The sequence below is a fragment of the Pezoporus occidentalis genome, unplaced genomic scaffold (assembly GCF_034315485.1).
Source record: "Pezoporus occidentalis ecotype Australia unplaced genomic scaffold, CSIRO_AGI_Poc_V1 ctg147, whole genome shotgun sequence".
Classification (NCBI taxonomy): Eukaryota; Metazoa; Chordata; class Aves; order Psittaciformes; family Psittacidae; genus Pezoporus; species Pezoporus occidentalis.
The window spans coordinates 1,807,034-1,822,774 of NW_026913284.1; the positions used below are offsets into that span (position 1 = coordinate 1,807,034).

A 15,741-nucleotide genomic window follows, 5' to 3' on the forward strand; every position below is an offset into this window, starting at 1 on the left:
CTGACCCACATGTCTGTCCATGCATTAAACACAAGCACAGTACTTAAGAGCTTTGTGCATATGAATTGCTGCAGAGTTTAACAGCTGCAGGACTAGCCTGCGCTTGCAAAGAACTAGGCTGAACTCAAAGTCTGTTACACAGGTAACACAGCCCATTACATATATACAGCAGCAAAAGAAGCCAAACAGAACATTGCTACAGAGTAGTGACTGATATTGAAGAACATGGGCATTATGTACTGGCCTGGAAGCATTAGAGTGAGGAATTGTAGGCTGTGGACTGAAACTTTCACATCCTTTTGTGTAACCAATGAAAAAAGAAATCAAGAAATGAAGATCTCTGTAGCTTGACTACCTGTTCCTCTTCCTACTCTGGCAGTTACTCCACTTTTGAAACATGACCACCATCCTATCCTAGTAACAGCAGAGGAGGGAGAAAGACCATATCAGATACAGATTCATCTATGCAATTCTCTCCAGCTAGATACTGGAGCACCTGTACTGTAAGCATACATAAAAAAATGTTCAAAGAGAACCAGGAAATTTTTCATTAGTAAACTCAGCTCAAGAGTTAAGATTGCCTGGTGGCCTCTGATGTCTTTCCACACTGCTGGATTCAGCTTCTGAAAGCCTGCTTTGTTCATGAATACTAGGCTCTTGTCCAGTCCTCTTTTCTCCCCCTCTTCTCCCTCCCATAAAATAGCATGGTCCTCAGGGCATAAGGAACATCCTTTGTCTCCCTGCAAATCTTCCCTGTGCAGCCACTTTGCTGCCACCTCTGGAAAATGCAACAAGAGTACCATCTTTTCTCTTCTCTGTAAGAGGAATGGAAAAAAACAGACAGGAGACATCATCTAATGCAATTTTACTATGCAGTAGGAAGTGGTGTCCTGCAGAAATGTTGAAACACCATAACCTCTACTTCATCTTTCATGTGCTAGCAGCATTGACATGTAACTTAAATCTCCTACTCAGCTTTGAGAGCTTGCAGTTTTATTGTGAACCCACCATAAAAGAACACACAATACTACACAAGTAAACTAAATCTGAGGTAAAAGGTAAATGACTTGAAGATGTCCAGAGAAATAACAGTACAGCATTCTTCAAGAGAAAAAGGAAGAAGCTGAAGTTCTCCTTTTCCAAAGAATCTAAGGCCATATGGATTTATCCGAGAGAACTGAGGAATCCCAGAGACCTGCAGAGACTCTGAGGAGAGGTTGTGTAAAGATGCAACTTCTTAATGGAGGCACTGGATAAAAGCATCCAATGTGGTTGCAAAAGCAAAGCCCACAGCTCATTATCAGGGAGAGAGCATAGTATAATCCACGGCACTTTGAGGAGGGAGAATGAAGCAATTTTCCTGCTACTGTAAATGAATACAATGCATGCAGAAATTAGCACTTACTCAGCAAAAGACAACTTGGATTTGTGCATGTGTGACAAGACCAGCTGAATAGCCTCAACTCTTCATTCTCTGCCTCTCCATGCTCTGCAGATGTTGTAGCTAAATAAACAAATAAATAGACTGTTTTCCAGTCAGGTCTGATCAGGGAACCAATTCACCAAGTTGCCACACATAGTTGTGCCCGCACAGAGGGGGACTATTTAAGCCAGTGTAGACAGTGCTGCTGTCAAACATAACCACAGTCTGTAGCACAGTTACAATACAGAACATAGACACTAGAAAACTCCCTTAGGAGGAGGCCGTTCTCTTCTCCCCTTCCCTTTCACCCCAGAGGTGTGATCCCATTCTCCAGTACTTCAGGTAAGCTCTCCTGCTCATCTCATTCCTAATTAGGATGACTCAGGTTACTAAACACCACCAGAAGATTAGCTGGTTTTGCAGTCTTCTGTCAGTTTAGTCAAAACAAGCACTACCATCCGTTTTAGCTAGGGGTGGAACGCAGACTGGCTCAGCCCATCCCATCCAAGCCTGACCTCAGAAAAACCCAAAAGTTTTGTATTTTTCAGAGAATTAGAAATACTCACCTCAGTAACCTTCAAGAACAAAAGCTTCATCCTCTTAAGAGTGAAATTATATATACAAAGGAGGGTGAGGAAGAAGACTGGAAAATCCCCTGTAAAATACTGCATTACTGTCCCCTCCACCCCAAACAGTATGACAGGGTTATCTTTCTTTAACCTTATTAAATGCCTGGTTTTCCTCAAACCTTGCCTAGACTGACCTTAAGGAAGCATTCTTATCGTTACTTTACATTAGCCATGAAAGAACATAAGTTCTCAGACAAGAAAAACCCAAAACAAAACACATGACAGTACTTGTCTGTGTGTAAGACAGCCTAAGATGGCAGAGCATTAAGCCATTTAAGTACTATGCAATAAAAATTTAGACAACTGAGCACAAGAACTGGGATTCTGTATCATCAGTTCTTAAAGTGCAGTTACTATATTTCTGTACATAAGAGTATTTGGACTGTCATCAATATATGGCACAAACTGTCAAAAAATGGCTTAAAAATTTGGAACTGTCCCTCGGGTACTCTAAAACAGTGCCATACCACAAAGCTGTGAATCTGGCTGTGAATCTGTACTGTGTATATATATATATATATATCTCAATATAAGTACTACAAAGATTTTATCCAGGTGAATTTGGACTATTTTCTGCATGTACAGAATGGATTACTGTAATTCATTTGGAGACACTGTTAAAAGTGGGTGAACTCTGAATGTCATTAGCTCTTAGTTAAAAATTAAGTCAAAAACCCCAATACTTCCTGCAGAATTAATGTGTCCCACGAAGGAACCCTCCCTCCCTACAGGGATGGTTATTACTTCACGTAAGTTGAAACAGATTTTTGTTGAAATACAAAACAAACTCAGTGATTTGGCATTGTCCAAAATTTCACATCACAGGCACCAGAAGAACTCAAGATGCTCTAATAGAAAGTGATTATCAATATTTTCTTGAGTATGCTTTTGTCTGGTTGACATCATCTCTGCCAGGGTAGAAGCGATTCTTCATTTGCAAACAGCAAAACAAGGGCAAATGTGAAGTGATTTATAGTGAATCTAAAGAGATCTTTGAGACAAATCTAGACTCATCCCTGCAGTTCAACTTCTACTGTTCTTCAGATGCATACCGTCCTTCCATGCACATCTTAAAGTGAAGTTAAGCATCAAGCTGTAAATTTCATTCCTTACAACTAAAGATTTTCATTTTTAAATGACAGCTGACGATTTTTCTTTCCCTAGCACAACTGTGCCATAAAAGAGTAATTCTCCCTCCCTATATTTATCCTGCCAACAGGCAAAAGTGTTTGTTTGTAGATAGATATTCTTGAACAAGCCTCCAGCTACTATAGTGTAAAGTTGCCGTACAATGGGCTTATACTAACTAAAAAGAAAAGCTGCAAGCTGCAGCTACATTAAATGCTAGTTGAAATAAGGCAAATAGTACCACTGGCACATATGCTGGGAACATGGCTGGAGGCGTATGTAAAACAGATACCGGTTTAGAATAGCCCTACATTTAAACTTTTACTTTAGCACTTAAACTTGCTTTTTATTATTATTTTGTATCAACATCAGGGCTACAAGCTTTTTCATTTTGCAACAAAGAAATACAATCTGCCCTTTGAACGTTAAACTGTTAAACACTTGGAGACAAACCTACTTCCAAACCACGGAGATAACAATGCTGTTTGGAAGCAGCAGCTAATTCATACCATATACAGGCTGGAACTATACCCAAGCAATAATTAAGATAAGAAAATATAATAAAGATTTCAGAATTATTCAACTGTTAGACACCTTCTTCTGATTAATATTAATTTCTAATACTTCCTGATGTATCACGTTTCTTCCCCAGGAGCCACATTTCAGTCCCAAGTATCCAAGGGCATGGAAGATCACCACTATTCAACAAATGAATACACAGAAACAGATCAGGCACTCAGGTTGCAGTATTTCCCCAGCAACAATCATTTAACAAAAAAAAAAAAAAAAAAAAAAGGAAATTGCTCCTTATTTTGACAGTTTAAAAGCAAAATCAACAGTTAAGCAGCATCTCAGTGAAACACCAGAGCTCAAGATGATTGGAAATCCTATGTGAATGTCAGAGGAATTTCCCTTTAAATCATCACCTTGGTTCCGAAACCAGGATCACTGCTGAAGAGAACTAATACATTCCTTCCCTGCCCCCAGCTCCCCAACCCAGGCTGTAATTCAGTCAGGGAGTCTCCAAGAGCATGGCTAATATTTAACAAAGGGCCAAGCATCACCAGCGAGTAGAAACACGCGTGACCACCTCAATCTACCACTCCAGTAACCACACAGCATTGCAATGCTGTAACTGCCTGTAGAGAAGGTGTCAGCAGGGTTTTAGGGATGTCTTCTCCCTCAAACTCCCCATTTCTTAGCTGACCTGATCTCACCATCCATATCCAATTCAGCAAGTGCCTGAACAGCAGGTGACTGGAGGCTGGGAGGAGGGGAATTATAAAAAAATAAAACTGTCACATACATTTATCTCCAGGCATCTGCTTTTGGCCACTGAGAAAGACGCTAACACTCAAGACTGATACAGAGAACACATATGTCAGCATCCAACAGTTATCACGTGGCATATCGTGTCTCTAAAATCAAAGTTCTACCAGGGCATCAAGACCCTGTGTACCACTCCTGGCTATCCTCCTATGCTGTGGTTTGACAGCTCGATGCATCTCATTGCAAAGAGAGCTCAGAATCCCCTTCCCCACACTTCCCTCCAGCTTGGGGCACAGCATACTGCTCCCTCAATTGCATCCCAGCTTCAACAGAACTGCTCACTTGTCCTCCACAAGCCACAACGCTTTCCTCCTCCCCCCAAAAATGGGCTTGAAATGCACGACAAGGAAGGAAGGTTTAAGCCAAATCGGTTCCCTGAGCTACCTCCCACAAAAAGCTGCACTGACACAACCAAAGCTGCAACTCTGTGACGGTTCAAGATGATCTGTATCTTTGCTCTTTTTCTTTCCACCAGCTATGCATCCTCACCCTCTTCCTTGTGCTAGCATTGGTATTTGCCTGACCCAACAGCCAGACAGCTAAGGGAGCTATACTAGCAAAAAATTATTCCAATTCCTCCAAGAAATGATGGGGTTTTGCCAGCACAGCTCCCCTGGATTGTCTCCCTGTGCGCAAAGGTGGTCCTTCAGCCCTCTTATGTTCTTGCTCCCCTTGACAGCACAAACTGTCATGAAGCCACAGTCCAAAAGAGCAGCCTATTGCAGAAGCAAGAGAGGAAAGTGAAGTGAATTACTTAAGCCATTTTTATTGCTAAATGCTCTAGTTCAAACCACAAGCTTTATTTTTTTCTGACTACCACACTGTCTGATACTAGAATTACTTCTCAGGGAATGATGCTAACAATCCCACACACATCAGATTTACTTACAGAATTCAAAATGAATAGGTATTTCTGAAGTAACAGAAGGGGTTTTCATACTCTGCTTCCCCATATTTATCTATCTGTATTTATGACAGTAACAAATTCTTAAAGACTTCTACGAAGGGCCAAGGTGAACCAGAACATTACATCATTTGACAGGTCAAATTCCAACTCTCAAGGAACAATGCCAAAACTGTTTGAAAAGACAAGAGGGATGTGTCTGGGGCACAAGGTGATGACCACAGCATAATTTCAGCTGAACGTCCTGGGCTTGTGCAGTAAACCTTTTACGTTTCTATTAAAATCGTATCAAAAAGGTAACAACACATTTACACGACCCAACAATTTATGCAGCATTCATACTAGGAACAGGGCAGGTCCCTAGACCTCATAAAACTGATCAATTTGAGGTGGAAACTATTTATGACATAGTGCCATCCAGATAAAAGTCACAAAGCATTGTTACACTTTGGACTTTATTTTTTTAAGAAATGGTTTTGTACTTCACCTCCAAAAAAAAATCCCAGTCAACTCTGTGTTTACTAGAGTTCACAGTATCTTTCGTCAAAACACACAGAGAGGGGCTTTCACAAGGGAAATCTTTTGGAGAAACAAAACATATATCAAATTTAAGTATGAGGAAGAGATACGAAAGGGACAGAGGAGAAAACTTCTCCAGGAGCTAGCAGTTTAAATGGCTTTAGGGAAGTGGAACAGGGTGTGTATAAATGGGGGTGGCAGGGGGTGGTGGTGGTGTTTGTTTTAGGTTTTAGCACATAGGGTTGCTAAGAACTTTAATAAGGTAGTGATTTCCTTGAGTCTGTAGATAACACAAACTTCTTCACCTACCCAAGATTTTCACAAAGAGCAGCATAACGAACAGACAAAATTCCTGCATTTCACCTCAAGATCTTCAACAGCTTTGAAACAGTCTTTTTTCTCCCGTTTCTTCTCCCCCCCCCCCCCCCCCTCACATTTACTCCTCATTGCTGTCCGGTTAAGCTCTGAGCTGCAGGACAGCTCCACTGGAGGATTCAGAGACCCGAGGAGAGAGCAGCAGGGAGCGATAGCAAGACAAGATGATACGCTACAAGTAGGGAGTTTAGAAAGGACTAGAACAGGTGATCCCCAGCACTCGAGGTAAGAGGAGATGAGAAAAGGAGACAGAAGTAAAATAAATCCAGTTCAAGCAGAGGTGGAAGCCAACAAAATGTTCCTAACATAGCGGAGCTAGAATCAAAATAAAACTCCATAAACCGGATATAGAAGCATCAGTAAATGGTTGGAAAGAAAAAACATCACTTGTGTGTAGAAGCCCGAGTTTCTCAGCAATGTAATGAAGCCCTTGAATCGCTTTATGCTTAAAACCAGTTAATTGTTCATATTAATCTGGAGTTCACAAGCATCTAGAGCATGCTTTTGTACTGCAGAAATTTAAACATTCAGATGAGGCCAAAAATATACACGGCAGCAGTAACAGCTCCTAGTGTAACCAAAAAAGGTGCTTCAAATCCCTGATAATGAACTAGGATGCTGGGCTAACTGACAATAAGAGGTTTAACTCTGCACACAAGGAACTGAAGTGAATCTGTGAATGTTATTATAGATTACCTACACTGAGCAGTCCCCAGCAGATTATGGCCATATTTGCATGCTTAAAAATAAAATGAGGATCTGTGCTCAGTTAAAAGCAAGAGGCCAAACAAGCAGAGACATACCAGTGCTCTGGTTCAAGATTTTTAAGATTACTCTGGAAGTTTGCAGTCTGCTGGTGTCAAAGCTATGTTACTATCTTTGCAGACACTCACCAAATTACTGGCCTAAAGCTGGTGTTTATGTGTGAGTTGGGACCCGCAGAAAAAGGCCTTGCTTTTTTGGCAGGGAAAGAGAGAAAAGAATGAAAATGTGTATTTTGAAATGGGGAAAATTACTCAAGATGAAAGGGCATCCGGGACTTCTTTTTCAACCCCCCCCCCCAATATTAGATTGCAAGGAGCCTGCATAACAACAAACGCGCCCAAGAGAGAAGGAGGAAAGAAAAGGGGAGGTTGGGGTGGAGGAAGAAGAGAAAAGCAGTCAAATATCCTTTTAAGCCCCCGCGGCCGCGCTCCGGATCCACGGCGTCAATCCGGCACCCCGATCCTCAACTTTCTGCCGGCCCCGCCGCCGCGCTCTCCCCATCCCTCCTCGAGCCTCCCCCCGCTTTCTCCTCCCGTCGGGGCACAGGCCGGGCGCGCCGCCGGCTCCGCGGCATCCCTCCCTCCTCTTCCTCCCTCGCCGCCGCCTCGCCTCACGGCGGCGGGCCGGGGGGCAGGTGAGCCGGGCCGGGCTCGCCTCCCGCAGCGGCGGATGGGCAGTGACAGTCGGGCCGCTCCCCGCCGGCGGGCGCGGCCCCGGCGTAAACAAGTTTGAAGGGGCCGCGGCCGGGCCGTGCCGGGAGGAGCGGGCGCGGCGCTGACAGGGGCCGCACAAAAGGGCAGGGCAGGACCCCCCCACTCCCGGCTCCCTCCCCGGCGAAGGGCGGGGCCGGGCCCGGCGCCGCTCGTCTCACGGCGGCGGGGGGAAGGGGGGCGGGCCCGCAGGCCGCGGCGCCGCTCGCCTCACGGCCACCCCCCCCCCCCCCCCCCCATCCGAACCCACGGTGGAGCCTTCTCCCGGCGGCCGCCACCGCCGCGGGCCCGGCCCGGCCTCCCCGCCGCGCCGCCGTCCCTCACCTACACAGTGAATGAGCTTGTGTCGCCACGAATCGAGCTGGTGGCGGACGCCGCGCCTCTCGATGGAGCACTGCTGCCGCCCGCACGGGCTCGCCATCTTCTGGGCGGCGGGCGGGGGTGGGGGCGGCGGCGGGCACGGCCGGGGGGGGCAGGGACGGGAAGGAAGGGCCGCGCGCCGCGCCGCGCCACGCCCACCCGCCCTCAGCGCCCGCCTCGCCGCGCCGCGCCACGCAGGCGCCGCCGGCCCGCGGCACGCCCCGCCCCGCCCCGCCCCTTCCAGCCGCGCCTGCGCCACACAGGCCCCAGACCCACCGCCCCGCCCGCTGCCTGCCCGCACGCGAGGCAGCGCCGCGCCCGCCCGCTTGGGGGCGCTGCCGCCCCCGCCGCCTGGCTGCCCTGCCGTGCCCTCGGGGGTCACCGCCCCTGAGAGACATCCCGCCCGTAAGAGAAGGTGGGTGCCTGAGGGGATGTCCCGCCCCTGAGCCGTCCCCGCCCCTCAGGGAACATCCCGTCCCTCCTGAGGGATCCTTGTCTCCTGGGAAGACATCCTGCTCCTGAAAGATGGTCCCTCAGGGAACATCACACGTCCTGAGAGATCCCTCTCCCCTGAGAGGACATCCCACCTCTGAGGGATCACTGTCCCCTCGGGGAACATCCCATCCCAGAAGAGTCACTGTTCTCTGAGGAGACATTCCACTCCTGAGGGGAACACATAGTTTTCTGTCAGGAAGAGTTTAAATCTCCTCATCCACTCGACAGTGTGGTTAAAAGCACCAGGTCTATTGGTGGCCATGGTGAAAAGGAAGGACATTTAGCTGCAATGGCCAAGAGGCCTCCCAATACTGATCCCACAGTGACAGCTCCCTGACACCTCCATCTCCTGTGTTTTAGTGGTGTTCATTTTCACCCCTGCACCACAAAGACCTCCCTCTGGGGAGCTCAGACAATGTAAGGGGGTTGATGCAATAACACCATTTCTGGTGGCAACCCGTGAGCACATGGATAGGCAGGGAAAGGGCCGTGAGCACATGGATAGGCAGGGAAAGGTGTGCAATGGAGGAAAACATTGGCACCAGCTTTCTGCAAGCTCAAGGGATGAGCTTGGTGAGGTGAAATGTCTTAACCCAAACCCTGCCACGAGGCCAGAGTAAAGCCCGGGAGCCATGACCTTCACTCCCCACCCCTAACCACCGGAGCCATTACCGTCATCTTGCCAAGACACATGCTATTAGGGCATTTGAAAGGCAGAGAGGTCAGAGCTAGCAGTGTGCAGATGTGGTAGTAGGATGTCCCAGATAAGATGTTTCCTGTGGAGATAGAGGAGTGTTTAAGCCACCATTCAGGTGCAGTTGCAGCTGCAGCTGCAGTAAGCCAGCTGTCCTATTCAAAGGGAACTCCAAAAGGCACACAGCTCGCTCGTTGTGCATGGAGGTCAAGAGCAATGAGCCCATCCCACAAAAGGAGACCAAGTCAGCTCAGTTTGGCTAGTCCATCAAAAGGAAAGTAAACGGAGGTGTGCTTGCTCTGCATGTGTACTGGAGAAGTCCCAGGGGGTGTGAATTCCAAGGAAGGGACAGAGCTATCTAAAGCCAACTGGAAGCAGAAGGACAGGTTATTAATGGCTGTTAATGCCATCATGGGGAAAGTCAGAGGAAGGTTTTTAACTGTAGGAGGTAGAACTTCCCAGAGCAGACAGCAACAAGAGTAGCAAGAAGCAAAAGCCCATTTAAACATGCAGCTTCCCTGAGAAGAGGGCAATGTGAAGCTTGTTTTCATGAGTGGAGCAGACAGGTTTACTGACCAGGGAATTCCAGTCCTGATTTAAAAGCCATTAATGGTGTAAAGACACAAAACATGACCTATGTGGAATATCTCTGCTACAAACAGCGAGAAAGCCCTTTGGGAACCTCTTCTCAGGAATGATCCCCTTAGCTGCACCTCGCTCCAATTGCTGGTGATGTACTGCTCTTCTTTCCACTCCTTTTTCAGTGTGATAAGCCACTAGAGTCTATGTGTCTCCATTTCCAGAATCCCTGTGTTGGCAGCAGGGTGTCTTCTTTCCACTCAAAGGCACGCCTCCTGCTAGAATCAGTTCAAAAGTTTGTTAGGCACTGTACTAACCACAGAAGCAGTACTTCTTCCCTGAGAGGTAGATGACCGGAACAAAAGGATTGCTGCTTGAATGCTCTAGGCTCCGCAGGGAACTTCTGTCTGCGGTCTGCATGGTAGCTACAACATCAGGTGGACAAGCTGTTGGAGTGGCTAGTGGTTGCTGACCTTGCAACTTAACAGTCCAGATACACCAGGACTAGTGCCTGCCCACTGTGGTCTTCATGAGAGCCTTCCTGCAAATTCTTCCTTGCAAGATTCTTGTCTTGCTCTGATGCCCAAAGAATAAATTTGGTGGTGGTGAGCTTGCAGGCAACAGAGATATTGGCCATCACGCTGTTACTATCCCCTTGTTTCTTCTGCAGTCAGTTTGCATCCCTGCTGTGATGGAGAACTGGGTCATTCTATGCTGGTCTTAAATTTATCAGTCTCCAATTCAGAGGAGGTTTCTTGCTACTGCTAACTACCTTCAGGAAGCTTCCCCCCAGACTTCCCTAGTGGCTGCAGACCTGCTCCTAACACAGCAGTGACTCTGCCCCCCACCCCATTCACACTCAGGCAGTGCTGAAGTGCCCCTTGAAGCATCTTTTCTCCCCTGCCTTCCCCTAACCCAATCCTGTGCACAGCCTCCCTGCGTCCCTCCTTCTTCTAGGGTGGATAAGATAAATTCCCATAGTTCCTTCTTCTGTGGCAGTTTAACTATTGCCCAGATGGTATTAGCAGTCCTTCAGCTGATTGGTTTTGAACATACTTTTTTCTTGAGCAAGCATGAACAGAATTAGGTATGCTTTTCTTTTCCACAAAGCACATCTGCCTTCTGGAGAAAGTACCTTGCCTGAAAGTCACATCCTACAACTTTGACTTATGAACCTTGATAGCTTTACCTTTTCTGGTTGCACCCTGCAGCTCCTATCATCTGCCCTGTGGCTGGAGGTTAGCACTCCCAAAGCAGAGCTAGCAGGAAGCATGTGCTGGCTGGCACATCACACTGTGGTTATACTATCTTCAATCTTGACCCCCAGCACTTATTAATGAGAGCTCCAGTTCTGTTGTTCTCTTTTTTTTGCACTCCTCTGTTCCTATACTGATGTTTAGATAGTGAAGTCTTTGAGATAGCCCCAAGTTTCTATTCTGTGCTAATGCAGCACTTCACAAAAAGCTTCTCATCTCTAACTGGATATATATGAGAATTAATTCATTTTCCAACCCCTGCTGGTCCCCAGGGCTAATCACAGACTGTTAGCATGATAAATATAATAACCTGGATTTCTTACACACATTGCCAAAGCAAAGAGGAAGAAGATGAGGAAAGCATGAACCAGAGGGTCCAGTACATAAAAAGCAGGAGAAAGTGCTTGAGAGCTAGAGGAAGTGAATGTACCTGCCATCTAAAAAACATTTTAATTCCACAGGCCTTCTGTGAGGAAGGGCAAACAGAAGGTCAAGGTCCGTTTAAAAGAGGCAGTAACATCTGGAATCACTATCCAAAACTTTTGTATTCAGACGGAACAAGAAGAAGGGTGTAAAAAACAGAGGGACTGGCCTCAGGAAACCCATCAAGAGCAGCAGCTAAGTAAGCAATCACAAACATACCGAAATGACAGCAGAGCTGACTTGATCCCAGAATTAGGCTGGGCTGGTCTGATACACCAGAGCTTGCACCATGCTGCCATCAACACAATGGGACAGTTTTGTTGAAACCAAAGTGGATCTACCATTCCCTTGGCCAACACCATCAGCAAGCCCCAGTAGCTATCCCTCTGCTCCCTCCTGCAAAGTCTTTGCACAAACTCTCTAGGTGGGACAGAGCTTCAGCCTTCCCCCACTTCCCCACCTGCCATGAGACTTGCTGCAGCAGAAGCATTGTTTTTCCCCTGTTTCACAGTGGCTCCCCTTTGATGTTAATTGTTTGCAGGCAAAGCTTGGTGGAGAGTGTAGCTGTTCACTGGTTTGTATGCTGGTTACTACTGAGCTGCCCAGACCAGCGAAGAAAATGCTTTGATGTTAATGAGCTGCAGACAATTTCACTTAACACCGAGCAGGGCCTGGCATCTCAGAGGTAAGTCTTTCAAGGCAGATTCTACAGCAAGTCTCTCCAACATCCGTTTTCTCATAGGAACAGAAAATAGAAAGACATTGGAGCAGTAACCTGTCTGCTCACCCACACCCAGTATCGTTACAGCCCCAGAAATGCCAGAGGCAGGGAAACAGAAGGAATAAAAGATGGCCCCAGCCCCATCAATCTGCATGGCCTTTATGGGATTCAATGGAAGCATGATTTTCCCTTTCATCCCATAAACCACCTGCCCCTCTGGTCCTGCACTATGAATACACAAAAATGGGAAAAGGGGATGGACTGTAAATTGCTGATTTGCAAGAGGTTGGTTCCTGTGTGGCGGGTGCTTGAGGCAACCCCGTTCTGAATATGGCACCTTTTCCAGCGGCACAGCAGATATTTGAACAGAATGGGCCGGCTGCAGTGAAATCTAGAGCACCTATTATGAGGAGAGATGCGGGAGATGTGCCTGTTTAGTCTAGAGGAGATTGAGGGGGATATCATGAATGCACATAAATACCTCAAAGGCAGGTACCAGGAGGATGGTGCCAGACTGTTTCAGTGGTGCCCAGCAGCAGGATTAGGACCAAAGGCCATAAACTAAAACACAGAAAGTTTCACCTCAACATAAAGAAGAACTTCTGTATGCTGAAGGTGGCAGAGCACTGAACAGGCTGCCCAAGGGTGTTGTGGAATCTCCCTCTCTGGAGATATTCAAAACCTACTTGGACACGTTCCTGTGTAACCTGCTCTAGGTGGCCCTGCCTGGGAGAGGGGTTGGACTGGGTGATCTCCAGAGGTCTCTTCCAGCCCTAAAGATTCTGTAAAGTGCAGCTAGCACTGCCAGCCTCAGACTATCCTCTTTGTAAAGTGGATATGCCAGGAAAACATTCTTCTGTAGAGCTGCTACAGGCAGCAGCACACTGCCAGCTGCATGCACACTGACAGGTCAGTGATGGGTCCCCTCAGAGACAGGGGTGTTGCAGCTTCTCCAGGTTCAGTCAGCCTTTGTTGTGGGCCCCAGACAAGGAGGCTGGGATTCGTCCCTAAGACAGTACCTCCCATGCCTGAGGGAGAGACCAGATTAGGCAGAGCTCCTGCTGTGGAGGGGTGGTGTGGGAAGCAGGGAAAGGTGAGAAAGAAATCTGCCCAGCGAAAATGCGAGGAACCTCAGCCTCAGGCGGGCAGCACTGAATCACAAGTATGAACAAAGACTAGTGAGAAAAAAGGCACAAATTCAATTTAGTAACCCTCTGCCAGTCATCAGCAACATATATTTACCATATCACACAAACTCCGCTTCTATCCACACACTGGAAGCATTCAAATTAAGAAGTAAATGACCATATCTGTTACAGAGCCCCCAGTCAAACAGAAACAAACACAGACTACATCCTGTCAAGTAGAGCAAGAGATGAGACCTCACTGAAGGTTAAGGAGAAACATGCCTTCTTCTGAGGAATGTGGTCTAATTCCAATATATTGCCTTTGTTAAATGATTTATAGTCATGAGAAAGAGATACTATCTTCTCAGTTTTCTCACCAGGACAGGATTGATCCCTGAAGCAAACTTTGGATTACAAAGTTAACATAATGCAAACCAAGACGAAATGCTTGTCCCCCTCCTCCATTGTAGGGAGGAGCTCATGCAAACCTCTGTACTCCATCCTACTCTGAAATACAACCTAATAGAGAAAACTGACTGATCACAGGCCAACACTGCAGCTTGGAATGTCTACCCAAGTCAATGGGAAGAGACGCAAAATGAACCTTTGACAAGGCATTCAGCATGTGCTGTGCAGCAGAAGTCACTCCAGCTATGCAAAGCTTGACACTGTGGGTACAAACTGTATGTCCTGCAGCAGATGGGAATGGCAGAGGAGAGGCTGTCAAGTTGAAGTCAGCACAGAGCCATGCACACCATGGTCCATGGATAGTGGGACAGGAAATATTGTGATTGACACTGCTGGGCAGTGGTCTGCAAACCACCATGGAGTGGGTGCAGGATGGATGAAGGAAGGGGGAGAAATTAAGTCCCTATCTCAGAGGATTTTATTGTCACATGCAATAAAAGCTTCACTAGAGATGGACAATCAGCCTGAAAGCAAGTGAGATATTCATTAAGTTTAGGATGGATTTCAGTGCGCAAGACAATGTGTTGTCAGTAATTGTAATATTAATGTAAATAGAAAGCAATAGATTTGGAAGGTGGACAGTAATAATCTGGGTTTTACAGCAGTGAGTTCATCCCCATTAGAGGAACAGGAAAGCTAGAGTGTTGAATAAATGGACTAGAAAAGATTACCTTCGTAATAAAAGGAAGGGTGCATGCAGCAAGGTGAACACTAGGTCAATTTATAACTGTTTCAAGGGGATGAGGAAACATCTCCCTGGAATCAGCGTAAAGCTGGAACAGTCGAGCAGTCTGCAGCAAACACGACTTGACATAGTTTTTTTTGACTTTATCAGAGGCTGAATGTATATAATGCTGTAGTTGCAAAAGTCTCAGGATGTGTTTAAAAACAAACAAGCAAACAAAACCCCCAAACCACCCCCACCCCCCCCCAAAAAAAAAATCAAGCATGGGTATATTGTAGGAAGATAACAAATGCCCTCCAAATCCAAATCCATACATACAAAGCCCTCCAGATGGGGGCTGTTGATAAATACAACACTGAATATTCTTCTACCCTGCATGTGTCCATAGAGTTTTGCATCTTCCCTTAGCAAAGCAAAGCATGAGGTTGCAAGATATCTTTTCCTTCAGTTGTTGCTGTGGCTGAGTTTGTCACCCTCCATGATCCAGAGGAAAGCAGGCTCATCTCTGTTCTGTGTGCTTTGCTCCAGTGCCACTGTCCCTCGCACATACTAAGCATATCTCCTCTGCATGACGCTTCCATTCACATGAGGCTGGTCATACACGTGTGTGAGAGATGAGCTATTTTGCTGCTGAAGAACAGATAACCACTGAGTTCTGCTTTTCCCCCACTTGAGGGGTGAGGGTCAGCTCTGTGCCACAGCTGATCGTCAGGGAATTTGCAGGAACTTAACCAACTTTGGTCAGATTCAGTCAAATTTGCAAGGATGGTGGCAACCTCAGTATAGTTCTAAAGCTCTTAGCAGGGTAATTAGCAGACAACATGGTCTGGGTCATTAAGGAGCTTGGCCAAAACCATAAATGCTACAGAAGTAGGAAACAACAAAACATTAAGTCAACCAAGCATGCAGGTAACTCAGAGGAAGGTTTAGTGCATCCTAAGCACTAGAGAGAAGCAAGGGGAACAGGCAGGTGCACCTTATAAGCTTTCCCCACCAGCAACCTGACAGGTACAATGTCCCTGAAACAAAGGTTACAGAGAGTTTGAGAACTTAAAGTTGCTCATGAAAGAGCTCCAAACCTGATATAATAAAGGCAGAACTCAAGGATAGCTTCAGACATTGATGTCTTGCACTCACAGCCATGTTCAAAC

The 15,741-nt window shown here is 46.5% G+C and overlaps 1 protein-coding gene across 23 annotated transcripts in view; it reads right to left on the reverse strand.

The window, feature by feature from the left end:
* Positions 1–8,309, reverse strand: part of LCOR (ligand dependent nuclear receptor corepressor) — an 86,190-nt gene extending 77,881 nt beyond the window's left edge. For 4 of the 23 annotated variants that reach the window (XM_062610472.1, XM_062610466.1, XM_062610460.1 and 1 more), the window contains exon 1: positions 8,107–8,236. Coding sequence is in view for 5 of the 23 variants with exons in the window: in XM_062610454.1 (XP_062466438.1) it covers positions 1,406–1,504; positions 8,107–8,203 (196 nt within the window). In the remaining 18 variants the exon portion in view is untranslated. Of the gene's footprint in view, positions 1–1,405; positions 1,505–8,106 lie in introns of all 23 variants that reach the window. The other 19 variants (XM_062610469.1, XM_062610468.1, XM_062610457.1 and 16 more) reach the window with 15 other exon arrangements.
* Between the last annotated feature and the right edge of the window lie 7,432 nt (positions 8,310–15,741).